General features: G+C 49.0%; 9 protein-coding genes across 9 annotated transcripts; 2 read left to right on the forward strand and 7 right to left on the reverse strand.

The window, feature by feature from the left end:
• Positions 1-1,423: 1,423 nt before the first annotated feature.
• Positions 1,424-3,160, reverse strand: GIQ15_01379 (histone chaperone; the record flags this gene model as incomplete). Its single annotated transcript, XM_033548796.1, has 4 exons — positions 1,424-1,977; positions 2,052-2,414; positions 2,500-2,919; positions 3,073-3,160. The coding sequence occupies 4 exons, from the start codon at positions 3,158-3,160 to the stop codon at positions 1,424-1,426; spliced, it is 1,425 nt and encodes a 474-aa protein (XP_033409747.1).
• A 447-nt stretch (positions 3,161-3,607) lies between these two features.
• GIQ15_01380 (KOW domain-containing protein domain-containing protein) lies at positions 3,608-4,743 on the reverse strand (the record flags this gene model as incomplete). The annotated part of the gene is made up of 2 exons (XM_033548797.1): positions 3,608-4,261; positions 4,327-4,743. The coding sequence occupies 2 exons, from the start codon at positions 4,741-4,743 to the stop codon at positions 3,608-3,610; spliced, it is 1,071 nt and encodes a 356-aa protein (XP_033409748.1).
• A 2,055-nt stretch (positions 4,744-6,798) lies between these two features.
• On the forward strand, positions 6,799-7,724 carry GIQ15_01381 (GTP-binding protein rho1; the record flags this gene model as incomplete). The annotated part of the gene is made up of 5 exons (XM_033548798.1): positions 6,799-6,866; positions 6,983-7,010; positions 7,126-7,323; positions 7,385-7,519; positions 7,572-7,724. The coding sequence occupies 5 exons, from the start codon at positions 6,799-6,801 to the stop codon at positions 7,722-7,724; spliced, it is 582 nt and encodes a 193-aa protein (XP_033409749.1).
• Positions 7,725-11,386: 3,662 nt separating this feature from the next.
• GIQ15_01382 (aldehyde dehydrogenase) lies at positions 11,387-12,970 on the reverse strand (the record flags this gene model as incomplete). The annotated part of the gene is made up of 3 exons (XM_033548799.1): positions 11,387-12,010; positions 12,096-12,875; positions 12,935-12,970. The coding sequence occupies 3 exons, from the start codon at positions 12,968-12,970 to the stop codon at positions 11,387-11,389; spliced, it is 1,440 nt and encodes a 479-aa protein (XP_033409750.1).
• A 373-nt stretch (positions 12,971-13,343) lies between these two features.
• Positions 13,344-16,131, reverse strand: GIQ15_01383 (uncharacterized protein; the record flags this gene model as incomplete). The annotated part of the gene is made up of 5 exons (XM_033548800.1): positions 13,344-14,180; positions 14,237-14,286; positions 14,347-15,664; positions 15,721-15,814; positions 15,884-16,131. The coding sequence occupies 5 exons, from the start codon at positions 16,129-16,131 to the stop codon at positions 13,344-13,346; spliced, it is 2,547 nt and encodes an 848-aa protein (XP_033409751.1).
• Positions 16,132-17,653: 1,522 nt separating this feature from the next.
• On the reverse strand, positions 17,654-19,163 carry GIQ15_01384 (Short chain dehydrogenase/reductase family protein; the record flags this gene model as incomplete). Its single annotated transcript, XM_033548801.1, has 10 exons — positions 17,654-17,832; positions 17,935-18,013; positions 18,069-18,131; positions 18,187-18,275; positions 18,334-18,385; positions 18,436-18,543; positions 18,604-18,666; positions 18,730-18,816; positions 18,894-19,038; positions 19,114-19,163. 10 exons carry the CDS (start codon positions 19,161-19,163, stop codon positions 17,654-17,656), a joined length of 915 nt encoding a protein of 304 aa, XP_033409752.1.
• A 621-nt stretch (positions 19,164-19,784) lies between these two features.
• On the reverse strand, positions 19,785-20,570 carry GIQ15_01385 (ERP6; the record flags this gene model as incomplete). Its single annotated transcript, XM_033548802.1, has 3 exons — positions 19,785-19,934; positions 20,001-20,380; positions 20,447-20,570. The coding sequence occupies 3 exons, from the start codon at positions 20,568-20,570 to the stop codon at positions 19,785-19,787; spliced, it is 654 nt and encodes a 217-aa protein (XP_033409753.1).
• A 398-nt stretch (positions 20,571-20,968) lies between these two features.
• On the forward strand, positions 20,969-22,887 carry GIQ15_01386 (SWR1-complex protein 4; the record flags this gene model as incomplete). Its single annotated transcript, XM_033548803.1, has 3 exons — positions 20,969-21,062; positions 21,121-21,238; positions 21,300-22,887. 3 exons carry the CDS (start codon positions 20,969-20,971, stop codon positions 22,885-22,887), a joined length of 1,800 nt encoding a protein of 599 aa, XP_033409754.1.
• Positions 22,888-23,173: 286 nt separating this feature from the next.
• Positions 23,174-25,192, reverse strand: GIQ15_01387 (uncharacterized protein; the record flags this gene model as incomplete). Its single annotated transcript, XM_033548804.1, has 1 exon — positions 23,174-25,192. One exon carries the CDS (start codon positions 25,190-25,192, stop codon positions 23,174-23,176), a length of 2,019 nt encoding a protein of 672 aa, XP_033409755.1.
• Between the last annotated feature and the right edge of the window lie 121 nt (positions 25,193-25,313).

The raw sequence follows: 25,313 nt of genomic DNA on the forward strand, positions 1-25,313 counted from the left end.
CGATGCCATATCGGCTGACTTTGGACCAGCAAATCCCAGCCTGGCGTAGCTATAAACGCCGGCCGCCAAGAGGCTGACCGCTCGCACCGATACGCGATAGGACGAGGAGGGAGACGATGACGTTGGAGAGCTGGACGAGCTGCTGCGTGCTGCCGTATATCGTTATCACAACATGCAGGACTGTTACAGAGTACGGAGTATACAGAGGACGAGAACGGGGGAGGTTCGTCGGTCGAAGGGAGAAGTTACCATCCCTGTTGGTGCCTTTCTCGGCTCGTTCAACGGCCACAGGAAAGTTACTCCTGGATCACCAAGGCTATATTAGGTAAGACATCACCGCCTAGCGCGTGATGATATAGACGGGTTCTCCTTGTACTTTAACGACCCCCGCTCCAGCCTTGTGCTGCCACCTCCTTATATCTCATGTATATAAAGACGCTTACTTTACACCATACTCGCAATAGTGATAGCTTTACTACACTATATAACACGCCCCTTTATCTACCTGATATTACATCAAGCCTCTCCTAACCAGTGTACTACTCATAGGCCAAACTTGTAGCAGCTCTTGAGAACAGCACTTTATACCAAAGTAGAAGCATCGCATATTCCTTGAGCCAGTTTTACAGTTAGTCATGATCACGTGAAGGGGCTACTATATCTCATGTCAACCTCTCCCTCGGTCTACCGTCTTCAACTTCCATATCTAACACCATGACACTGCACCCTACCTTCAGCCCTCTATATTCAAAGGGGAAAAGTTATCTCCCTTCAGCATCTTGATATTGCATACCCTTTTTGGGTAGAGGTAATGCTCTCTTTCTTATCCCTTCTATACAATGCAATGTGCTTACCCGCGTTCTATCTAGGGGTTCGGCCAACAGTTTTCAGCACATCCCTGCCGTTGAGCCAACTTCATCTTTCTCCACCCTAGGACTCCGTATCTTCGCCTGTCATCTTCCCCGGCCCAGTCTGTAGACGAAAGGTTTACCCTTGTCGATGATCATTCTATATATAGGAACCCTGCGTTGAATATAAGGCTAAGGCCGTTATTCGGCATCTCCCTTCACTTAAGAGTTTTAGCTGCACGCTCTATTGAACGTTATTTAGCGATGGGCAGCCGTTGACGGCTTGACTAGAAGTAGCATACGGAGTACGGAGTACATTCGAATATTGACTTGACGGGTTGAGGTCAATGTTGAGTTGTGAAGATGAAACAGACAAAACTAAAACTGGGGGCATAGCGATAGAAACGGTTCAGTATACAGCCTCCATCCCAACTAGAAGAGGAAAACCACCGGACAGAGGTATAACAGTAAAGAGAAATAAGGTTGGCAAGGTAATAAGTATTCAACACGCCAAGGTCAACTGCCTCATGTTCCAGCATGGGGGATATCAGTATCACAGCCGGCTTCAACATCCATCACTCTGCATCACCCATGTCTTCGTCCGGACCGGCATTCCCTTCCTTAGCATCGTCCTCTTCCTCCTCGCTACTCGAGCCGCTGCCCTCGCTCTCCCCGTCACTGCCAGGATCATAGTCGTCCTCCTCCTCGTCTTCTTCCTCTGCCTGCCGATTCTCAAGCTCCTTCTGAGCCTTCTGTAACTCGGATTCTTCCTCCTCTACCTCGTGAGCATTGCCGTCCTCCTTTGCGTTTTGGCCATCGTCTGCCTCTCCGCCCTTGGGTGCGTTGATGTTGAGCCTCTTTGCGCGGCGCTCCTCGGCCAAACTCGCGTCCTGTAGGCCGTGTTTCTTGATATATGCGTCAATGCCGGGATAGTCAGCTTGATCGATCATGGAGAACTCCAGTTCTTGGACTTCATCTGGTTTCGTGGCAGAGCGTGCGGTGATGTTTAGATTGAAGGTACGCTGAAGCACGGCTGTGTATGAGATGGACTCGACGTTTTCAAACGCGATGAAGATGACAGGCTTCTTGAAGCCGAAGAAGATACCCGTGGCGAGAAAGAAGAGATATCCTAATCAGATCAAACGTGACATTGGTTAGAACATGGCCGACAAATGGTCAAATGCTCGATTAATAGCGACATACCTTCTTTACTCCCTCGGAAGGCCTTGACATGATACGCCTTCTCGGACTTTCGATGCGCTTCAGGTGTAGCACTCGCAAACTCCTTCTCATCAGGGCACAACACCTTGACGTGCTTCAGCTTCCCGTTAAACACGCTCTGGAAGTACGTCTGATATGTCTCCGCTAAGCTTGCACTTTCCACGACGGGTGTTCCTGATCCCAGATACGCGCTTCGGGGAGCCGCATCAGGAACCGTCCAAACCATAGGCTCAAAAGTAATCGTTCCATCAGGCGCGCTTGTGATTCCATCCTTATATTCAGGTATAATGCAGAAGCTGAATTGTCGTTGCGCCTTCTCTGGAATTGGAAGACAGAGAACATGTTCTATAGCCAACAATAACTTATAAGTACCCTCCGTAACAAAAATAATAGCACATGGATCAAAGGTGTACGGCTGTAGAGGACTTACGGATTTTCGCAACAGGTACACCAAATTCAACCTCCCCCGATGCCTGATTCCTAGCCCGAATATATTCATTCCCCCCTCCTAAATCCTGCGTAAACTCAAGCCGGAGTTTCTTTCTCTGGGGAATCGTAAAGGAAAGGTCCTGCACGTATAATTGCAAATCCGCGTCTGCCTGTAGCCCAGCGATCAACACGGAATCCGCTCCTCCCACCGCACCAGCACCAACAGACCCAATCAGTCCATTTGCAACTTTTCTCTTCTTGGGAGCCGGCCCTTCAACGGGCGTTATCTGCTGTTGCTGCAACCTTTGAGGTGGCGGCGCTATATTGCTCATGTCATAACGACTGTTCTCGTGGGCTTCCTGTATCGAGCAGACGTGTTTTGCTATGTCTTCGAAAAGGCCAACGCATTGAGGGTACTCGGCTATCGTGTTGATAGAATGGCAGAATCAGCAGGTGTATAGATATAGAGGAATTTCATTTCTTCCATCCCTTTATCCTTGATAGTAAAGTATTTGCGCGTTTGTTTGGTACTCGCCCCGCGCGTCGTAGAAAAGAAATGATAAAAAAAACTTACAGATAGCGTCGTAGATGCGATCTTGTAGAGCGCGATTCTCTTTGAATGCCTTGCTTATAGCCCCTTCATTCACCGTGATGAACCCCATATTGTCTGTATATAATGGAGTAAATAGGTATTAGTGCGGTGGTTGTTGGCTTCAAGAGCTGAAAACAAGAGGTCCGAGAAGTTGGTAAAAAGGTTTTCTTGACCGCGCAAACAAAACGAGATGAGCTAGTGACGACCAGCTATGAGGTAATAGGGTGGGTAGTGTTAATTTACGTCCTCATGGCGTGGAATATTATATTTAAAAAAGGAAAAAAATGTGATAATTTTTACATATCGAATATTATAGCAGGGGTTGCTGTTGCTATTGCGGCTGCAGTTGCGGTTGCTGCGTGGGAGAAGAAGCGTTAAGCCAGTGAATGGGAGAGACAATGGGCAAGAGCGCTATTCCAAGTATCGTACACATAAAATTTAATACAGATTGCCAGATAATACATCCCAATGAACCCTCTTAAAGGAAGTTTAAAAAGACCCATGCGTTGAAAGTCGACTATGCAGCATTCGTCCTGCGCTGGCCTGTCTGCTGCTTCCTGGCCATAAACTGCTCAATAAAATTGGCCGTCTCCCCATCTAGTCTGAAATTGCCATCCTCGTCCTTCGCCTGTTCCCTCTGCAGCCTCCTATCCTCGACCTTCTTTGTCATATATTCGGTTTTCGGAGACACGAGCGTCCTCTGCTTCTCCCACTCTGAAAAGGCCGCCTCTTCTTCCTTCGCGGTGATGTATTCAGGATCATGCTTAGTGCGGAATTTCGAGTATTTATTTCTGAGCTCGTCTATGACAGTGCTAGGCATTGGGTAGGTTTGGAGGGATGGGAGGAAGGTTTTGGCCTCGACTTCGATTTGGAGGGTATCGACTGGATGATCCTTGAAGTCTGGTTCCTCAGTTTCGGGCCAGGGGATCTCGATATCTGCGCCTGCTATGTATCGGGTGTGTCGGGGGGTCGTTGAGCCATACGGGCGGTCGAGGAAGGGGCCGGCTCCATACGCATGTTTGACAACGACGTCCTTGACAGTGTTGGTGACGGGGTCTTGGAGAGGTACAACAAGTCGGACATCGTCGAAGTGGTTTGGAGCTGGATACGGTCGGTACGGACGACTGTCGTTGTCCCCAGCTAACGCAAATGAAGGGAATTCGACATCGAACTGGAGAAAGATATATAATTAGTCAAGGGCCAACAAACCCATAAGGGACAAGTGCTGGAACTCACCATGTTCATTCCTTCAATGGTAACACTCTGCGATTCCTCGTCTATCTGAAGGACCTTGCCAATTTTGCCTTTATCCTTCCCTCTGACCATACACACGCGATCACCGGGAGCAATAGTAACATATTTCACTCGCTTTGCCTCAGGCACCTTGGGCAATCGTAGACGGCCGGTCGAGATCGTGCCGTACAGTACATCACGATCACCGACATTCCTCTTAGGTGCTAGGGGTCCCTTCAACCAGTCCTCTCGACGGGTCTTCCGTTCCTCAATGGCTTCATCTAGCAGGTTTCGGTTGTAGGCAAACTTCTCTCTCAGGTTTGCCTTGAGCTTGTCATGGGCGTCTTTCGCAAGAGTGGCCTTTACCTTCCGCTTCGCCTGGTTGCTCGCGAGAGCTGCTCGCCGTAGAACTTTGTCCATTGGTATCTGGTGGCCGCAATGCGTTCTTCATCCAAACCCTCCAGGCTTGAGGTCTGGTTTCCCATTTGCAGTTTTTGCATTTTTTGGATTGCTTAGGTAATCGCGACTCTGTCTTGGCGCGACTTTTGCCCAAAGGAGATAGTTTGACTACGTAGCATGGTTTTGTCTACGCACACTGCAGGAAGAACGCTGCGGTCGTGTGGACAAGATGAAGCTGTAAGTGACGTATGCCCTCTAGCCATTCGGAGGCAGGCTCCAGCTGTTTGGCGGGATCCTCGCTACTCTATATATTTGATGATAGGCCCTATTGGCAGAGAGGAAGCGAAGCTATGGGATAAGCATAAGTTTGGTTACTCTTGAGCTCTCTACGTTACGCCCTGCTCTCGCGGCTTGTCCACCGGTGGACGCGTCAATCAGCAGCACAGGGTGTCATTGAACGACAAACAACTGTTTCCAAGACATGCTCCAACGGGCTTGAACAATGTGGCTGTGTGGCGGTGCGATTGCGGTTGTTCTCTCTGCCTTGTTCACGGACTCGACTGCTGACATGGACTCGACATGGGCTGACGGCGGCTCAGAAACCACCCCCTTTCAACCCAGTCCAGCCCGTAGCATTAACTATGGGCGGTGTGTTGCAATAGAGCACAAAAAGAAACGAGAGACAAGACGTCGGTCCCAGCCTCAACGTCCAGTGAGATCCAATCAAACACGGCGAACCTCAAACACTGACTCTGATCCAAGGCGGATGATTGGTCCCGGAAGTCAGATAAGGGGTAGAGTGTGGAGGTTTCATCATCACAAGCCACAATCTGCCCCCGAGGGCACCGCCACTATCTGGAGTCCCCTTTCCCGATATCTGTGGCTGCTCTTCTGGCTCGATGGTACGCTGTGATGTGATATTGACATCAACATACGTTAAGAGTCCAGGATACTCCGTACTGGCCGGGCTAAGGACGGCCCAGATCCGGTGTCTAGAGCTGGGTTGAACCTCGCCGGGCAGGCTGAGGGTATTTCCAACTCTACATGTGACCAGGGGCGTGTTTTCTCGACCAAGACAGCCTCATCGTCAGCTCGCTCGCAAGTTTGGCGCAGCTTATACTTTCCAACGAGATCGCATGTACCCCGTATGCACGGCGGCGAGGCAGAGGCAGAGTCAGAAGCAGAGTCAGAAGCAGAGTGCAGGCAGAGTCAGAAGTAGAGTGCAGAGTAGGAGGCAGCAGAGCATGAAACTCGCAACTGTCTCACAGCCAACTGGTCGACCGGACAGGGCTTTGTGAGATGTTGGGCGTTCTCCGACACTGCTAAAGTGACTGGCGGCACCGGCTATGGCGTGACTTCAGCTCTTACACGCCCATTCCATGCCGCAGTAGGAGTAGGGGTTGTAATCTTCCATCTTTCACTATCGAATATCGCGTTAAGGCTGAGCATGACCACGTAATCTCGACAAAACCGTATCGCCACGCAGAACCCGCAAAGCACACACCCTATAAACTGGGCCAAGTTTCGCAGCAGGGAAGTGCGTGGCCACAGGAGGAAACGCAGTGGGCGAAAAAGGATGACTAAGCTGGCAATAGTTGGGCCCACATAAATCGCCCAAAGGATGCAAAATAGCCCAAAGCGGGCTAGAGCCAAAACCAGCGACAATCCTGTCATGCTTCCGTGTGCACGCTCAACCTCCCGTTAAAACAACCTCCCGTTCTCCCCTTCACGTCAATATCATCATCACCACGAAGCAGCTCAGTACGCCCGGCTTCTCCATCTCCAGCACCTCTGTCTGCTCGAGAACCCTCTGCTGCTCGACCTGCTCGACCTGCTGCCGCCTCGCTCCCTCTCTGCTCCCTGCTGCCAGCTCCAGTTTCAAGTCACTGCTCCTTTACCGTATGTAACTACCTGACATCCCTCCTCTGCTCCTCCACGCCTCTTGCCACCAGCTCCTGTCCTATCGCTTGCTCTACGGGCCTCGATAGCTCTGCTGCTGTCCACCCGCTTCGGGGGGAGGGACACCTTTCTACGTATTTCTGCAGAAAACTGATAAGAACCCCTTGATTTTTACAGATGGCTGAGATCCGCCGTAAACTCGTCATCGTTGGTGATGGTGCTTGCGGAAAGACCTGTTTGTTGATGTGAGTAAACCTTTCTTCTCCTCGTCCAGCTAGTCCTTTGCAGCATAGCTTTTCCATGCATGTTTGCTGCCAAGTAGTTTGCTTCCAAGTATATGGGCTGATATCGTCTCCTGCAGTGTTTTCTCCAAGGGCACTTTCCCCGAGGTTAGTCCACTTATATATCTGCCTCCCGTCGATTCTGTTGACTTCGAGCGTTTCGGATCATGATATCACTTGTCGACGTCGACGTTTTTGCACACCTGATGCTGACTCTTTCAAGGTCTATGTCCCAACTGTTTTCGAGAACTATGTTGCCGATGTCGAGGTCGATGGAAAACATGTTGAACTCGCCCTGTGGGATACTGCTGGACAGGAGGATTACGATCGTCTTCGCCCACTCTCATACCCAGACTCCCATGTGATCCTCATCTGCTTCGCCATCGACTCGCCCGACTCCCTTGACAACGTCCAAGAGAAGGTATGAATACTCCTCCAAACAGCCAGGTAAAGGCCGTTAATACTGACTGACCCGGGAATAGTGGATCTCTGAGGTTCTCCATTTCTGCTCAGGCCACCCCATCATCCTTGTTGGATGCAAGAAGGATCTCCGACACGACCAACGAACCATAGAGGAACTGCACAAGACTTCCCAGAAACCAGTAACCCCAGAACAGGTATGCATCAAATATCCCCCGGTTTCCCTGTTATATACTAACAATATTGCAGGGTGAGGAGATCCGCAAGAAGATCGGCGCATATAAGTACCTTGAATGCTCGGCCCGAACAAACGATGGTGTCCGCGAAGTCTTCGAGTCAGCCACCCGCGCTGCCTTGCTATCTAAAGAGATCAAGAAAAAATCCAAGTGTAGGCTTTTGTAAAGAGTTTTCTTCCTCGGTCGATTCTCTCCAAGGCATGCCATTTTATCTCCAGCAGTCGCTCAGGCGGACAGGACTTTTGACAACTGAGATTAAGAAAGCGTGAACTCAATGTTTCCCTTGACTATTGATCCTCACCACGTTTGATGCGGGGCGAGGGTGGTTGTACCTACCAGCAATATGTGCCTCATGACTATTCCTGTCTGGTTATGCCAAATTTGCTCCCACCACCTGTTTATTCCCACCTTCCCATCTGAGACTCCGGATAGCAACCAACATGTCAAGGGAGAAATGTCTCTTTTTCCACATAAGATTCGGTAATCACGCAACTTTGCCCTCTCAAACCAACCACGAGTACAGTTCCGTCTGTTTCCCTTTAACCCTCTTCTCGATTTTCCTATCTTTATCTTTCCCTCTATTCTCTTTCATTTTTCTTAATCTTTCTGCCTTATGTTTTCTTTTAATTTGTGAGCCTGGAACCAAGCAAGCTGCCATCCATCAAACCAACCCAGCCTTCCTCCTCTCCCTTGGACGGAATATTAAAGAGGATAGCGATAAATGAGGACTTTTGTGTTTTTTGCCTAGTTGCCTATATCCCCACGCTCATATTCCTTTACTAGTTCGCTCAATTCTGTCCCCTCTGGAGCGAAAGAAAAATGGAAAACCCCAGAATCGACCTTTTTAACCAACACAGTCAGTCACCCAAAGAAATTAATTGAGAAGCGGAGGGCCAGAGTACCGCCAGGCCAGATGGTCATTGTCCAATGTATTCCTATCTAGACCACTCTATCTATCCCTTTCCAATGTCTCTTTCTTTCGCCTCTACTACGCCCTATATCCTTTTAAATCGCAGTAAGAAACACCTGGTTTGATAGCTTGTGTCGCGTATTGGTTCCATTTTCGCATATCCTTATTTAAACCCCCGATACATCGTGTGCTTCCTATATATCTCTCGAGCCTTGTTCCTACCCCTGCGTTATTCATTTCCCTCCCCATTTCTCTATCTCCTGACATGCATTCCTCGTTCGTTATCGTTATCATCGTGGTATAATAATCTGCCAGCCATATAATTAAAACCCAGTCGACCTGTGTATTTGCGCACCTTGTAGAGCTTCAGACCAAGCATGTAGATAGAGCAAGCTTAGGTTGTAAAAAGCTCCGGAAAGGCTATTTTTGGCGCCAACATCAACAACCATGCGCATCGTGAAGGATCGCATACGTAACTAAATCATCTATCCTTGTCGCTATTGGGGAAATTTATTTTATTTGTTTTAAATAGAATTGTGCTAAGATCGTCGTCTGCATGAGGATGGGGCAGCCTACGCCGTGGGATAACTCGATTGATATCCTATGGTTCTTGGGTAGGGTGTATCTTCTCTTCTCGTACCACGGAGTGAGTGGATGAAGAACTCGTTTACAGCTCTCAAGACCCTCCTAGTGCTACTCTATTAGCTATGGGGAGGCGAGATACGGACACGAGATCGTGGCTACCGTTCTACGCATCACGGGCCCTGTTGAGCCTCATGGTTGATTGCCTCTTACTATCAGTTCAACGACATACTATCACACCAGGCGCAATGACACGGAGACTCTACTGGACGTTTTAAGGCGGTAATGTGATCAAGACTCCATGAAAAATAATTTATGTTGACATTCATTAACGTTTATTATTAGTACTATATATTTCGGAGATGAGTGCAGTCTACCCACTGTTCAGGGGAGCAGGCGATCCCCTCTGCCTCCCAGATCTTCTTTCAAAAAGAAACCCATTCGTACTCCCAGCGTCCGTATAAGCTTCGATTCACCCTCTTCCCTATATGCGGTGTTACGCCGGAACCTCCCGAGGACCGTTATCAGGTAACTCGGTTACCGCTGGCCGTCGTGGCACTGATAACATATGTGCTTTATTGAACATCCCATCATCAGCTAACTCTGACCTCGGCGAGAGGGGTGACGTTGCCGATGACATCGTTTGTGATCTTGCCATCGTTGACAGAGATGGGGAATGCATCTCGTGGGCTGAGGGTGACCCAGGGTGGCCCTTGGAGTCTTCTTCGGATAATTTGACGATTGGATTTCTTTGTCCAAATCGATATGATATAAAGCAAAGGAGGGCTATAATGGCCAGTAGCCCAATAACTCCAACCACGATACCGGTGATGGCGCCGCTTGATAACTTCCCAGTGTCAGGCTGTGGTGTTGGAGTATTTGTTGCTGTTGGTGTAGATGTTGAGGATGAGGATGAAGTACTTTTGGGCGAAGATGTGGCGCTGGAGCTGGTAAATGTTTGAGTGGCTGTGGGTTCGGTCGACGACGAGGAGATATCCTCACCGTTGCGGTTGACGAGATAGGATAGAGATACGTTTTGTCCCTGATATCGGGGTCCCCAGCCTGGACACGACCAGCCATTACGATCCCCACAATGATCGTCTGAGAACACTGAGATGCAATGCATGCTTCCCTCTGGATCCCAATGATATTGTTTGCCTTCGGGCAAATCCATCTTCGTACATTTTCGGTTATCCATCCCATTATCTATATGGGTAGCACCATTCCCATCAGTCCACCACCAGGTCCAAGCATGCGTGAGGCTGGGCAGGAAGGCAATAACGATAAAGGCCAGCCATATCGACTGTTGTTTCGTTTGGGAGAGCATCGTTTTTGCGACAATGGAGGGGCTGATCGTGCCGCAACCGTTACTCCATTATATCTCCGTCGATATATATTGAAAATGCAAGTGTTTGTGACGCGTAGCTTAAGTCAAGAGAGATGATATAACGCGCTGTTCAACGAGAATATTCTTCAAGAAGAAGTGAACCACGCGAGATCTGAGATGATGTAAATTCTCGTATTTCCAAATGGCATGGACGGAAAAGGTTCCGGTTAAAGGGGTCACATCGGTGCCATACAGCAGCGACATTTCGAACCAACCAGCCCATCCCAGGCGTCCTTCTTCCCGTGGACAGGGTATAGGGTGGAGAGACGAGAGAAGGCGGTGGGGACTTATCATCCTCTTTATATACAGATTTCCATCCATTTCCCAGGCATGGTTAGTGAGTTTCGTATATTTTCTAGTTGGTGGAGAACACTGACCTCCAGCTCCCCTTTCTAGCGAGGTTGAGGCTCTAAACATGAACATTTCATGGAGAAATACAGCTATTCGATGGAGGCATCTGGAGACTCCCTTCAACCGGCGACAACTTGGAAGACTAAAAGGAGAGTATTTGAATTTAGAGAGTTGTTGGTCACAGCCCGGACAATCCCGTTTCTTCAGCGGGCGCAACCAAGGACCACATGAAGTCTAACAACTTGTCCAAGGCGATCGGCGCCGAAATGCATGTGGTGGCTGACCAGCAAGATGCTACAGAAACACCGACTCCTCGGAGGTATTACCTATCTATTTCTGAGGAGCAGAGAGGCTCAGAAGATTTTATTCCTTGCAGCCAGCATCTCATTTAGCCACCCAGCGAATATTTAATACGAGCATGTAAGCGTTAAGGAGGAGAAAACTAATTTTGAAATGAGTGCTTGCATCTTTAACACTAAAAATATGTACATACATCCATTAATCCTGCAGACGATTGTGATTCCAGACGGTGGCAGCCTCGCATAGGAAGGTGATACCTTGATACCTCTCAAAAACAGTACTCCGTATGAGAGGACCATTATTTCTTCCACAACCAGAGGGACTGCAGGTTACAGTAGCCCTTTAGCCCGTTAACACCAAATTCAGACCCAATGCCGCTCCATTTATGCCCTCCAACGGGGACTCGAGGAGAAACATCGAAGTGGGAGTTAATCCAGATACCTCCAGCTTCCAGCTGTCTGGCCATTCTCTCAGCACGGACTAGATCCTTGCTCCAAACAGATGCCCCAAGGCCCATTTTAGTATCATTTGCGCGAGCAATGACATCATCTTCATCTGACCACTTGAGGAGAGGAAGGACAGGGCCAAAGGGCTCCTCAGTCACAATGCGTGATGTTTCTGGAGGGTTGTCGATGATGGTGGGCGTGATGAAATAGCCCTTTGACTCTTCAACCTTCCCGCCGAGAGCAGGCTTGACTCCTTCCTTGTTGATAGCTTCCATAAGTGACTTGACCTTCTCGTACTGCATATTGTTTTGGATTGGTCCGAAAAATACGTCGGGGGTATGACCCTCGCCCGATTTTAAGGCCTCGGTATGTTTAACTAGGGCGTCGCGGAATTGATCATAGATCTTCTCGTGAACGTATAACCGTTTAATCATCATGCAGATCTGGCTGGAGCAGAAGAAGGAGACAAGAGCAACCTACAGGTCAGGTTAGCGCACACACACACAAGCACACGCACATGATAAGCCGCTGGTGTTGCAGTTATCTTTCTAATATCCTCACCTTTGGAATGATTGCCTCAATATCTACATCCTCACACACAATAGCAGCGTCGTTTCCGCCTAATTCGAGTGTCACTCGCTTCAGTGTCTTTGAACAGCTTTCCATGACTTTCTTTCCAGTCTCACTCGACCCGGTGAAACTTATCTTGTCCAATCCTGGATGGATTGTCATCATAGGACCCAGGTCATCTCCACCACTAAGGACCTGGAAAACTCCAGGCGGGAAATACTGCAGCCCAAGCTCACCCAATTTCAGACTGCAATAGGGCGTGAAAGGCGATGGTTTGATTATAACTGTGTTGCCCGTGTAAATGGAAGATGCAATTTTCCCACAGGCCAGGAGGACCGGGTAATTCCATGGGACAATCCCGCCAACGACGCCCAGCGGAAGATAACGGCCTAGGATTTTGCGTTCCTCCGTATCCTCGAGGACCTCTTCCGGCAGTTCTAATGAGGAAAGTTCTTTAAGAAAGTTCACTGCCATGTCAATCTCGCCTTTGGCCTGAAACAAGGGTTTTCCCTGCTCGGTAACCAGTAGGTGAGCGAACTCCTCCTTATAGTTATTCAGGCCATCGGCAAACGCATGAAGAGCTTTACTACGCTCGTCAAATGTAGTCTTGGACCATTTCTTGAAAGCGACTCGAGCGGCCGCAACTGCACTATCGACTTCTGCCTGTGTTGAAACAGGAACTTCGGCGAGAGCCTCCTTGTTGGCCGGGTTGATGCCGTGGCGTGTTGTTGGCGTGGTTGTAAGCTTACCATCAATCGTGTTGTGAAATTTCTAAATAAGGCCGTATTAGCCAGGGACACAGAGGGATAGCCTACTGAGGGGTGTCTTACCGTGAAGTCCATCTTGGGACTGTCTACTGAAGCCATGGCAACGAGTTTTTGATGTTGGGGGTTGAAGTTCGTCAGGCAATGTACTAAACCGTTAGTTATAAAGGCCCTCGGAAAGGCATCGACGGACATAGGCTTAAGTACTGTATCTGAGGCGGGGCCGCTTGCTAAGCCGAAGGATTTTATCGCACAAAGCGCAGTTGATTAGTGGTTTCAATCGTATATTCACTCTCATGTCCCGGGGTCGGGCTTAGTGCTGCAGGCATGGGTGTTTAGATGTGATATTGACATGCAATGCTACTCGGGGTAGTTAAGCTACTCTGTACAATGTAAGAATCGGCCATATAACCCAAGTAATAAATGGGCCTCTACTTGTCAATATGTGCGCACATATAGTGTGAATATCATCCAGCTATCGATTCAGATTAATCAAAGCATCAACGTACTTCTTTGCATCCAACCCGACGCCTTCAACAAGTTTGCCTGGGGTAGCAGACCATCCTTCAAGTTCCCTTCCGAAACCGCCTCCTAAACTTCGAAAGAATCCTGGACCGCTTGCACTTCGAAGATGACCTCTGGCCGGTTGCTTGGAATCACTCGCTTTTCGAACTAAGAAGGCTACGTTCGAAGACGCTAGCTGGCCTTCTGGATGCCGATGATATTCGGACAGCTTGGAAGCCTTTTCTCCTGTAGCTTGTGAGCATATACTCCTCGAGCCGCTACCTTCGCCGTCACTGGAGGCAATACCAGGTCCCGGCTGGTCCGGCGTGGTGGGTAGGCGCATCCACAGAACCCACCAGCCACGATTTGTTTTACAGATTCTCTCCAGCTCAGATGGGCGGAGCCTTGTTTCTGTATATGTGTTGATTATCTGCATGTATACGTTCAAGGCATCCGCGCGGGTCCACTGAGGCTGCTGACTGGCATCCTTTGGATTGTTATACGCCCTGATATGGTCAGACGTGATGTCCGGCTCCGGGATGTTCGGTATTGAGGTCCGTATTGTCTGGTGAAACGGTTCATAAATAATATCATATAGAGACTGTCCCGGAGATGGTTTACTCTGACCCCTGGGATATTGATGGAGGTCATAACGTGAAAGCCTTTCTGCCACCTTTGACGGCGAAGTTGATGAGAGAAGGGGTTTTTGGAGCGGACCAAGCTGATGGTGGATGCTTCGGTAGAAACTAGTTGACGAAAGAGCCGTTGTTCCAGGCTCAAATAAAAACGTAAACATGAACGGTTGGTACTTTTAGACGTTGTTAGTAATGACACATGGTGCTACGTACGGAGTATAAACTGTACCAGGTATATAACTACTTGTAACGACTTCGATACCAGTTCAGAGGAATCCCCTGTGAAAATTTTAGTTAGGATATATATCTACCTTCAAGGGTTTAAAGGCCATTTCATACCTTCATGTGATAGCGAAGTCTGCACCATCAACTCTAGTGTCCGCATAATAATCTTGCTAGGGGCCGTGTGTTTGGCCGGTTGGGGTTTCGGGGACTCCTCATCGTCTATACTCTCGCTATCGTTCTCTTCATTTTCGAGGGGGTCACGGAGCCCGATGATGAACCTACCAGGGGACTCGTCTAATTGCTGTAAGGAACTGCCCTGTCTCGCAGAGGTTGACTCAGGTGCCGCCCGTTCTAGGGCTAGTGGTTGGTTAGATTGCCTGTTTTGTTCCATATCTTGTGGTTGAAGGCTATTGGTATCGGCATTGGAAGGGGGAGCGGCCGATGAGTTACCCCACGCAGATCCATATCCTAGAGTGATTATATTCATTAATTTGTCTGTCCCAAATGCAGGCGTACTCGCGGGTTTGTCGTCAGATGCCTTGGAGCTTTTAGCGCCATGTTCTGGATCGCATTTATGTTTCTTATCCGAAGCAACAATCAAGGGAGGTGGGATCCTTGGAGATAATTCGTCATGGTTTTGGCTAGGGAGTTCACACCGGGAACTTGATGGCGACTTAACAATATATTCGGGTTTCTTTCCCACTGACTTTGTCTTCCCCTTACGCCTTCTTCCTCGCTTCCGGCGACGAGTTGATCTGGGGTCATCTCGTACGCCGTATGCGTCTTCACCGTATCTATATACCCACTCCATCCACTGGGAGACGTGGGTTAAGGACTTTCGCGATAACGCCCCAGTCCCGGAAAACATGACACCGTCGTGAGGGCCAGGTGAGGCCATACAGCCAAGCCATGTTGGATCGCTCAACGAAGCCTTCGGCTTGACCGGATCCTTTTTTGTAAGAGACTCGCTATCGGCGAGTGACTTTGGCGCATCTCCGAACCTCGAGACAATCATGTCAACCAATCCCTCAGTCCTTGAGATGAATCCCTCAAGAACTTCACGTTCACCACTCCCCCACTCTTCTTCGCCAACACCTATTCCTAGCTCTCCGCCTCCGGCCAGCTTCATGCTAGAAAAGAGGTCTATTGCCGGGTTCCCGTTAAGCAATATATCCCAATTCCAGACGAATCTTGTCCAAAAGCGCTCGAGATAGATGCAGAAAGACTTCCTTGGTAGGCTCTTGTAGAGATCTTCGAGTGAAGTGCCGTGGTGTATTAGAAATATAGAATAGGCCTTTGATAGTTGTTGGGTAAGGAGGTATGGCGGAGACAGTTCCCTCGAAGAATATTCCACTTTAAGCTCACCCGAGACCCCATATTTGGCATTCTTATGTGATTTGTGAGTAGTAGATATTTTTGTCAAGTCGATGCTCTACTCCATGCGTTAGCGCTATTGGTACTTAAAGAAAGGCGAGGAGTTGGGTATACCGCAAGAATCCACCATCCGGGCTCTAGCTCTTTCAACACGATACGAGAATTTTCAGTCTCGATTGCGTCAACAGGCTCTCCATTTGAAAAGTTTCTAGAAGACGTTTAGTTACTTCTATTGCGAACTGCTGCTTCTCTTCGTTCCCATGATATTAATACGCACTTGGCGAAGCTCACCATTCCTTGCGCAAGCCCTACATGGCGCAGCCTTTTATTCTCTTCCTCGGAGGCATCTTTCCTAACCGTATCACTATCTGGAACGTCCTTCGGCGCATTCGTTTGGTTGGGAGCCGAATAGTAGAATACTATCTGGTCTTGGAGGGTCTCGTCGGTCTTCCCGAGGGACGGGTTGAATATCGCAAGGAACGAAATCTGTGCCGGTATCACTGACGGCGACTCATGGGAAGGCATTGCACATGATGATATCGCCTTGCATACGAATCCTCCCCTCACGCCGCATCAATCGTAGGAATAGTCATTCAAATGCTTGTTCGCTCCTTTGGCTGGTATGGAGGCGTCTGATGTCATTAGTCACGTGAGCAGACATATCGGAGCTCTTTGAAGCTTCAAATGTTGACAAGAGCAATTCAGTGTTAACAACCCTTCATTCACTTAGCAATTAGCTGCAAGGGGAGATGTTGTACGCTCTGGGACGGAGGAGCTCCACTTTACGCTCATTATCCTGGAGGTATACCTTTTCATGCCAGAGATACGCTTCAACCAAAGCTTGCGATCCTCTCCGAATTCTTTTCTGCGGCTCCGATGAGTTCAGCATCGCATCGTTAAACGCGTTACACGCTGAGCGCGTGAGGGATCCAGGCACAATTGCATCTATCGATGTGGTATGTCGACCGGGCAAGCCAGTTGGCCGTGCTATGAAAACGATCCGGGAAGGTGTGTAACACTTGTTGCAAAGCATTTGGACCTCTCCGAGTTGCTAATTAAACTGGAATTTCTAGTACCAATCAAGGCGGTTGCTACAGAACTTTCCCTACCTATACATGAGGTAGATACATTCGTTAAATGGACGGTATGCTTCATCGAAACCCGACTACGCTCAAACAGTTCTAATCGTCATGCTAAATAGCCACCACAACCGGAGGGGGAACCGATAAATCTGGTAATCGCAGTCTCATTTGGGCTCTTTGTTCCTCCCCGAATATTAAGAGGAGCTAAGTATGGAGGACTTAATGTTCATCCTTCTCTGCTGCCAGAGTAAGTGCGCCTCTCTCTTAATGCGGACTTCTAGCTAACTCATATATCAGCTTTAGAGGAGCTGCCCCCCTTCACCACACCCTGTTGGCTGGCGATAAAACAACTGGAGTTACTTTACAAACCCTTGATACCGCTAAGTTCGACCACGGATTAATATTAGACCAAACCCCAGCACCAGGCTTTCCTATCCCAGATCATGATTCTTGCGACTTCCCAAAGCTCCTGGAATTGGCGTCAGAGAAGGGGGCAGAAATGCTTGTAAGGGGTATCAGGAATCGCCTATTTGTTCCTCCATTGAATCCGATCTCTCCACAATCGCCAGTGAATGAAGACACGCTGAGACCTGCCAGAAAGATCAAGCCTGAGGACCGTCATATTATGTGGAGCTCTTGGAGTTGGGATGAGATTCGCCGTCGTCAAATCGTTTTGGGGGCACTATGGAGCACAGCTCCCCTGTCTCCCGCCATACAAAGTACAGGCCAACCTGTTCAGCGGAAACGGATAATCTTTGGGAACATAAAACCCGCTGGTACTCTACCAAGTGACAGCAATATGCCTTCTATGGAGCCTGGTGTCCCATTTACTTTTAATGACCCGTCAAAGAAAAAAGAAGATGGAAAATTATACATATTTACGAGTGACGCAAAACTTCTTGAAATAGAAGAGATGAAAGTCGAAGGAGACAGGATGGCTCCAGCATATCGGTCTGCACTAAAGGCTAAACTGGTTGACTCGACGGCTGCAAGAAGCTCAATATACAGTCCATTCCACGGTCCTCTTCAATGATGGCAACTCCAGTTTTGAACTTGCACAAGCCTCCGTCGTTCCTCACTTTCATGATATTAGAATCTCCTCCCATTCCATCCGTCATACCGGTTGGAAACCAATTTTGGCTGACTAGATGTTACGATCAGGGGTATTTATCGTATAAGGAATCCGGAATCTTTAATTCAAGATTAATTGCTTTACTTGTTCAAATGGGAGATCTTTAACACTTACCAACTTGGATTTCTTGTCCTGTCATGGAGGTATTCTTGGCAATGGTGATGAACACGTCCGCACAATCCTCGACGTCGGGCTAGATAACTGGTTATTATCACTCTGTTGGCCTAGAGGAATGGGGAGTGACTTACCACCGACTTTAAGGCCGTCTTCTCTCTATACCCCTCCTTTACTTCAGTGGTGAATCTTTGTCCCTATCGAGAGCTATCAGCGCCATGGAACTCCTTGAACAGCAGATGTTAAACCCACCCATTCTGTGAGGAGTAACCCGGGAAGTACAGCATTTGTACGGATTTTTGGACTCTGGGAAGAAGCAAGACCCTTCATCATATGCAGACCTACACATCGTTAGGGACCACGACCAGCCAGGTATAAGAGGGATAGACTTATACTTACCTGCGGCTTTACTAACGGAGTATGCCATGCTGCTGCCACCAGGAGTAGCTCCCTAGCTACTAGTTAGTTATATGGCCGAGTGTGAGGTTCAGTTTAGCTTACAGCAACGGAAGATGTGATAATAAACGCTCCTCCGTCAGGGTTGGCGGTAAAAGTTGGCTCTGCCTCTCGGAAGAGGTGCAGATTCGCTTTGACATTGGTGGACCAGCACTGGTTTCTCCCATATATTAGCAATCTATGCTTTATTTTCTCGACTTGACATGCCCATACCTGGTCCCACTCGTCATCCGTCAATGCATTGAGGTCCCCGAATCGGGAAATTTTGGTCCATCCCTGGGAATACGGCGTCAGTGAAGCTATTTCTATTTGCCTATATAGTCGAATTGTTCATCTCACAGCATTCGAGATGATAACGTCGATGCCTCCGAGAAGCTCAATCGTCTTTTTGACCAGATTTTCACAATCCGCGCGGAGGGCCACATCCTATATATACCGATCAATAACGTTCACACCTGAGTTTTATACAGCCTGATGGCTTAGATATAATAGCCTTTACTCACCCCTTGAAGGACAACAGCTTTAACTTTATGCTCTGCCTCGATCTTCGTGGCAAGCTCCTTTGCGCGCTCCTCGCTTGTACAATAGTTGATAGCAACATTTGAGCCTTCAGCAGCAAACTTCTCAGCGACCATGGCTCCCAGGCCGCTGCATCAGACATATCGCCTTGTTAGTCATTGCTGTACGTGGGGTGATAAATGTAGATGCGCAGGGATTTCTCACCGCGAGCCGCCTGTAATCAGCACATTGCGCCCCTTGAGACTGTACGGCATCTTGTATATATATGAAGGTATAGTATTTGAATATGTAGGCGATATCCACGGATGGGTAGCAAGGATAGAAGTTCACTGAGGGGCGCCTGTAGAAATATAAGTAAACAGGTTGCCGAGGCTGAGAGAATCGGCCCCATTATGACCCTGGGGAGTCGGCATCAGCTCTTTGTTTACGTACATATTACACCAACATGGAGAATTACAGATAGAGCGATTGACAGTCTGGCAACCTTAGACAGAGTGTAACCCTGTATATCCAGTCTCCTTTGGCTGGAGCCCAAAGTTGTACATTATTCACCGTCATGTCCAGTATGCAGTAGACTGTGATACTATGCAGCCCAAGATAACTGAAAGGAAGCTCGATTATTTATAATATAGGATGTAAGGGATAGACATAATGCCTAACAAGATCCAGAATACAAGGAAGAGGTTTGAACCGAGAGCGGTAGGAAATGTCTTCACTTCATAAACGCTGATATCGTCCACTTTTTCATACCAAAGGAAAAAAAAGCACCAGGTTGAGTTCCGAGCAAGAAAAGATGGCCCCGTACTTTAGAGAAAATCTCCATAACTTCATAACCTAGCATGATGCCCCGTCGACTCCATATTTGCCTGTTATATTTAAGTAAGCTTCTGCTTGATGAAGAAGCTTCGTAGATGCGAAAATTGCCAGGCACAGGTTGCCAGGAGGACAGCAGTTTGGATCAAGGCCCATCGGACAACGCGGGAGTTGGTAGCTTCGGACTGGTCACGGAATTGGGCTTCTCGCTCCTGTTGTGGTTAAGGGGTAAGGTCAGTTAAGGGCATTCAATTTCACTCGTATCAGTATAGACTTACCCGCTGGAAAACCTGTTCGCGGCGAATATCCTGAAGTCTTCCGTTAAAATTCTTAACCCTTTCAACTAGATCGTCAAGCTTGCTCTTGTCTTCGGACTCGAGGTGGTTGGACTCTCCAATGGCCATGTCAAGGGTCAACTTCACTGGGCCCGAAGCTCCGGAGAGCCATCCGCTGTTGGCATGCGAGTCTGGTGTGAAGCATAGCTTATGTTGTCCCGCATCAGCGGTAGAGAAGGTGAAGCGTCCCTTGTCGGCTCCCTTCTGAGAAACAACTCGGTGGTCGTTATCGAATACTTCATCAACAGTGATGGTGACGGTTATACTCTTATCGGGGGCATATGTATTGGTGTTGGGGTTGTAGACTTCCGCCTGGTAGTTTCCTGTTCTCATGTCAGTATAATCGCATCCGGGGGGCCAAAAGAACAGTCGCAGAGGGCCCGACTCACCGACTACCAGAGTGTCCTTGGGCAATTCTTCGTAGAAACACTTCTGCTGTCGCCCATGGATGTAGAAGTATAGGGAGTGGACAGGAGTCGAGAGTGTCAGGATGGTGATTAGGGAGAAGAACATCGACAACCACGACGGCTGTGACCTTGAAAAAACCATGATGCCGGGACTGCGTGCAGGAGATAGATCCGAGTAAGAGACAGCGAACAGCTTTATCCTCCGCTTGTCTCTGCTGCGCTGGATGTTGTCTGCAGGAATCGGGGGCTTCGAAGATGTTTTGAGTGCTCTCTTCCAGAACTCTTACTTGGCCCCGGAGTGTGGCCAATGGGCGAGCGTGTCTGCAACCACCGCCAAAAACCACTTTCCTCGCCGCGAAAGTCGCTCGACGCAGATACAAGCCAACAAGCCCAACTCGCGCCGCCGGATCACGTCGAACTCTTCACCGGCCAGTTATAAGGACCTTCAAGTCGACGCTTTATATCGTATACGACGGGTAGAAAGCGCCTCCGGAGCACCCAACCATGGCGGCCGCAGATGTTCGCGATATGCTCGATTTGCCCGCAGATGGGCAACCCAGACCAGCCAAAAAACAGAAAGTTGTGGAGAAGCGACCTGGTAGGCTACGAGGGACCCCCTAATATTTGTTATTTCAAGTCTAACAGTCGGTTTACAGAGGGTATTACAAGAGAGCTATACGCTTTATTGGGAGAGCGCGCGCCTCCTATAGCGTTGAACGAGAACAAGTATAAAGGACGACGGAAATGGATGAGCAAGCTCAAAGTGCGGCCCTGGTATGTCTATCGGTGCGCCTAATTGTGTCTACTGTGGTATGACTGACGTGTAGCTCTATAGGGATATTATACCGTTCAAGAACGCCGCCCGAAATGACGACCTTACGCTGAAGCACTGGCAAAGGAAACCGATAGCTAAAAACCCACCACCAAACGATGCACCGGCCCAGGAAGGCGCCTCGGATAAAGCGATGGAAGACACTTCTGCTACGCAATCCGAAGATATGTCGTCCTTTGCCAAGTACAATATTAAAGCTCAACATCCTCGAAGATACACGGCCGAGGAATACGACAAACTCTTGAAAAGTGATATATGGAGTCGCGAGGAAACGGACTATCTCATGGACATCGTCGAGGAGTTTGACTTGAGATGGATAGTAATCGCCGATCGATATGAGTTCTCTCTAAACAACTCTGCGGAAGCGGACGTTAATTCCTCAACAGCGCTCGTCACCCCAGTTAAACGCCGAACGATGGAAGAGATGAAGTCGCGATACTATAATGTTGCAGCCCACATGCTAGCACTTGAACATCCGCTTTCGGAAATGTCAGAGGCGGAGTTTGATATCCATGAAAAGATGATGAAATTCAACCCTGAGCGGGAGAGGGCTCGAAAGGAGCTGGCCAACACCCAGCTGAACAGGACCAAGGATGAAGTCAACGAAGAAGCGTTACTGCTTGAAGAATTAAAGAGGATCGTCGCTAACGAGAACCAATTCATCGACGAGAGAAAGGAGCTATATGCCCGACTTGAAGCCCCAGTCAGCACCGGCAATACCGCCATGTACCAATCCAGTCAAGGCCTATCCCAGCTTCTACAATCTCTTCTACAGGCGGATAAGAATAAAAAGCGTCGCCCACTTCTCGGCCCAGATACAGGCGTGTCGAGCCCTGTAGGAAGCATCCCTCAAGGAGGAGCATCAGCCCGCGAAAGCAGACCGGAAACCCCAGCCCCAGCCACAGGTGCTGGACAAAGTAACAACAAGAAAGGAGCAGCCGCCAACGCAGCAGCCCAACCAACAGTCAGAAACCTCACGCCAAGCGAAGAGATCAAATACGGCGTCTCACACCACGACCGTTTAACCTCCGGCGTCCAATTCCGAAACGACAAGGCCCAAAAGCTCACCCAGGCCAAATCCAACATCCAGTCTCAGAAACTTGCCGCCGCCCTTACAGAGCTAGATATTCCACCGCGTCTATTCATGCCTACTGAAAAAGTATGTAAGGAGTTCGAGAAACTGATCCATCAAGTCAATTTACTTCTCGATACACGCAAGTTTGCAGAGAAAGTTGAAGGGGAAATCCGTGTTTTGGAAGCTGGCAAGCTGGAGAGAGAGAGGAGAGAAAATGAGAAGGCTGGCATCTCTACGGAGGATAATGACAATGCTGACGGGGCTGGAAATTCGGCCGCTGCTGCAGCGAACGCTGCGGATGAAGCTGGGGCCGCGGACACCAATGAAGGGGCTGACGGTGAAGCTAAAAAGGCGTCTCCGTCAGGGAAATCTGCTTCTTTGAAAGTAGGGAAGGCTGCTGATGGAGCTGATGCGGCTATAGCATCGCCTACGAAGCTAGCTGGTGCTGCACATAAACGCAGTGCCAGCGTTCTCAGTGTGGCTAGTGATAAAGGCACTAAAAAGCAGAAGAGGTGAAGAGAGAAGCATTGGATTTTGATTTTTTCTTCTCTGTATTACTATTTTTACTCCTTTAGCGTATAGTATAGTCTACTCAATGACCAATGAGCCCTTCTACTGTTTGAATATACGACATAGTTTCAAGTAGAGAAAGGGTCGAATCCAAAACGATGTCTATTATGAGATGCAAAGATATTTATACAGGGAATGAACTCGACAACATGCATACCAACGCAAACTCCAATTTTGTCCGACATGGGTATCCAAAAGGAAATTGAGATGAAAACGACGGTAGTAGGCCAGGTCAATGGGTCTGAACACAGTCATCATACAGCTTCGACCATACCTCAGCAGACATTGGCCCGGGTTCTACATCCTCCGTTATCTCGTCCACTTCGCTGTAACTATTAACGTCATCACCCATCATTGGGCACATATCGGAGCTCTCCGAGGCCATACTCGAGGGTTCCCGTAGCGCATTGAGAGCTTGTATAATGGCCGGATTGCGGATATATGTGCCACTGTCTACATCCCGACGGGCTGGGTCGAACCCAATAGGCAAATCTATATCTGGGTCAAGTTCTAGCCTCGGAAACTGTTCTAGCTCGCGGGAGTGAGTTGAACGGCCGGATACAGCGGTGGAGCTACTGTCATTCCTCCTGTGCCTGCGAACTTTCTTCGCCAATGATGCAAATGCGTTGCCTACTTTCTTCGGCTGATGGGTGCGGCTGTTGTCATCTGGGAGATCAGGGCAGATAGAATTGCTATCTCCTGAAGGAAAACCTTCTCGTTTCAGATCTTGGATTGGGAGCCTGTAATCCATGGGAGCTCTGTTTTTGAAGGATTGCAGAGTAATTGCTGCTTTATATTTCTCATCGGCTGAGCCCTCGGAACAGGATAGTCGAGGATACCGTTCCCCCGGGGTAAAATTGTAGCCATAGCCCACTCGTTTCCCGCCAGACAGCCAGCCATCGCTACATCGTCTGCCGGCATTCTCCTTTTCGGAATCATCCTTGGGAGGTATGCGGCCTTCACATCTCAGCGTAAACACGTCGTCTAGGTCCTCGATAAAGCGACTTCTTCTAACGAAGCTAGAACTGTCTCTCTGGGCAGTAGATGGTGATCTTTGGGGCTGATTTGCGGGCACCCTTGACTTCCGTACGTTCTCTGGCGGAACGCTCTTGGAAGTCAGGCTCCGTTTCACTTGGTGTACCGGTGGCTTCGCGGCATAGATTCGTTCTAGATTTGATTCGAGCTCTGGGTTGTCAGAGGCTGGACTAGAATATACCGAAGTTCCAATATATCTTCTAGCTTGCAGATCTTGAGGACACGGGCTGGTATCATAGGAAACGTCCTGATCCAGCATATCCCCTGGCGGCTTCGTGACATGAATCTCTATGCTTTCGGTAGACCCAGCCAAAGTGAGGGGGCTAATCTCCTCGTCAGCCTGTTCTAAAGTCCCTGGTTCGCTGGGAGTCAAAATCGGTGTTTTTCTGCAATCGTCGTCTGCATTGGCACAGGAGGCCCTCGATATATGGGTTCTTAAAGGTGTCGTCGGGCCGGAGTCGACAACATGTGCGAACACATCTGGCTGTGATGCTAGAGAGTCCATGGCTGGTACGGTCCCATCAGCCTTGCCCGTTTGTTGGAAATCATTCATCTCAGTTTCGTCGCTCTCCTCTTTGCCAACTGGCGTGCCATCAAGGCCATGGCAAAAAGGCTCGTTCGATTGCTCCCGAGTATCTCTAATGGGCGTTGTATCAAAAGTTGCAAACATGGTACTTCGACTGCCAGGGCTAGTTTTCAACCGCGTTGTGATCTGAGGAGTGAGAAGGTTGTGGGCATCACTGTCGTAAGCCGCCTCACTTGAGTTCCCACTGTCAAGAACATCAAACAACATCTTGTTCTCCAAGCTCAGATGGCCGCCATCACACTTGGGCTGCCTTTCTTCCGGCGCAGGATCCTGCACTGGCACCCGACCCTCGCGCGAGAATCGAGTACGGAGCTTTCCGCCAAAGGACTCCAGTCGAACTAGGCCCCTTCTCGAATTCACACGAGTGACAACATTCTCTGGTCCTGGAGGTGGATCAACCGTTGTGGTACCTTGATTGCCTTCGTTGTAAGTACCAAGATTGGTAGTAGAGAATATTGCATCTAGCATCTGCTGCTCTTCGCTGGCGTCGTCCAACGGCGTGTAAGTTATGGGCTCGAAAGCAGGCGGCAGCGAGTGCGGACGCACGGATTCATCACTGGAAGTGCCACGAGACAATTGTTTCTTTTGTCGCTTCCGCCATGGACAGAATATGGACACCATTTTGGACATGTCTTGGAGCCGGAACTGGTTTTTGAAGCGGACAACGGGTGACAGACTTGATCGGTAACGATCCGAGAAAAAGAGAGACGTAGAAAGACGTATAAGGCTTTATACGCGCAGGGGAGGCTGT

Source organism: Arthroderma uncinatum, assembly GCF_011692745.1.
Source record: "Arthroderma uncinatum strain CBS 119779 chromosome Unknown scaffold1, whole genome shotgun sequence".
Taxonomy (NCBI): domain Eukaryota; kingdom Fungi; phylum Ascomycota; class Eurotiomycetes; order Onygenales; family Arthrodermataceae; genus Arthroderma; species Arthroderma uncinatum.